General features: G+C 44.3%; 1 protein-coding gene across 1 annotated transcript in view; it reads left to right on the top strand.

Annotated features, from left to right (window-relative positions):
- The first annotated feature begins 594 nt into the window (after nt 1–594).
- Nucleotides 595–1,507, top strand: part of LOC101855044 (calpain-9) — a 25,736-nt gene continuing 24,823 nt past the window's right edge. The window contains exon 1 of the mRNA XM_013086620.2: nt 595–1,405. Coding sequence (XP_012942074.1) covers nt 791–1,405 — 615 coding nt within the window. The 5' untranslated portion in view covers nt 595–790. The remainder of the gene's footprint in view (nt 1,406–1,507) is intronic.

Raw genomic sequence — 1,507 nt, 5'->3', positions numbered from 1 at the left:
CCGATTCTTTATTTCTCAACCCAACTAAGAAACCTTCAGAAACTAATACAAAGACAGATAAACAGTAGGAACAAATCGTTTATTTCTTTGTTGGCCCGTCTCTTTTCATTAGCGGGAATTTAAAAACTAAATTGACTCAAAGCTAAACAAAACGACGACATAGTTAGAAAGAAAACACGGAAAGAGAGACTTCGCTTCAACTGATTTCTATTATGTACAGAAACCAAACAATGAAACAGCTATCAAATCTTTTTCTCTCGGAAAGAGATCAACCTTTATTTTTTTAGATCCCACCCACTGTTAAACCCGTTGTGCTCTGTCAGGTCCCCTTGTTCGAAATAGGAATTATGCGATTTGGGTCAAGCTATTCAGGTTCAGCGAAGGAAACACGATCTGCTTAAGGTTGTTTGACTCCCTCTAGGGCTTAGCGAAGAAAGGTAATACTGTTTATCAGGTGTTTCATCCTTCCACCCCTACGTGCGACAGTAATCTCTCCCAAGTTTGTCCAATCATAACTCGTAAAAGTCCGCCTATAAATACCAATAATTCAGCGTGCCGCTAACGCTTGCGGGAGGTTCCCATACGCGTTGACACTTCCGCAAAGTTGAAAAGGTCACACAAACAAGTTACCTGTACCTGTACGCTTGTGCGGACTCATTCACTGTTCTGTCGAATTTTGTCACCCAGGGCAAGATCGTTGTGTAGTTGTGAAGATTTCGGGACGTATTGTGTGGATTGACGTTTTGATGAAGTGTTGTATTCAGGTGACTGATTGGTTTGGATAAAAACAATGTCTTATTCATATAACTCCCTTGGGCGTCAACAGGAAGGGGCAGGGGGTCGTCTCGGTTCTAGCAGTTCTCAGGCAGGAACTTTGAACCGAACTCAAGTGGAACGACGTCCTGCTCAGTTTATTTCAGCAAAGAATCGTTCTGGATCCACCGACAGGCTCAATAGTAGCAGCAGCAGTTTGAGTGGCAGTAGGAGTAACCTGTCAGCCCAAAAGCAAAACGCTACCAGTGCCGGGAACATTAGCGTTGGGAGTTCTCCAGGTAGAGTAAGAGGAGGAAATCCTCCGCAACAGCCTCAACACCAACAACCCCCTCACCAGCAAGCAGTGTCGAGTCCCAAGAGCCCTAATTATTCAAACGTACCGTCAACAAATTACGTTAACCGAAACGGGAGAGATCTTCGTGGTAGCACCAGCAGCACGCAGAGTTATGGACCCAGGGTGGAGGACAGTAGCAGAGTGGTTGCAGATGCTAAGTTTCGTGAGTTCGAGAAAGTGCGGGTTGACTACTTGCGACGTGGGAAGTTGTACGAGGACACAATGTTCTTGCCAGCTGACTCATCCATTTACTTCAGCAGACAACCTCCGTATGATTTTGAGTGGTTAAGAGCAAAGGTAAGTTCGTCTCAGTCAAGAATTTATGTTTTTTTGTTTTTTTTTTACATTTTAGCCTTTACTTTTCTTTCTCTCCCGCCTTCTACCCCCCCTCTCTGATAT

Source organism: Aplysia californica, unplaced genomic scaffold (assembly GCF_000002075.1).
Source record: "Aplysia californica isolate F4 #8 unplaced genomic scaffold, AplCal3.0 scaffold00486, whole genome shotgun sequence".
NCBI lineage: Eukaryota > Metazoa > Mollusca > Gastropoda > Aplysiida > Aplysiidae > Aplysia > Aplysia californica.
The sequence above is the reverse complement of the archived record's forward strand: the minus strand, read 5'-3'. Positions and strand labels throughout refer to the sequence as shown.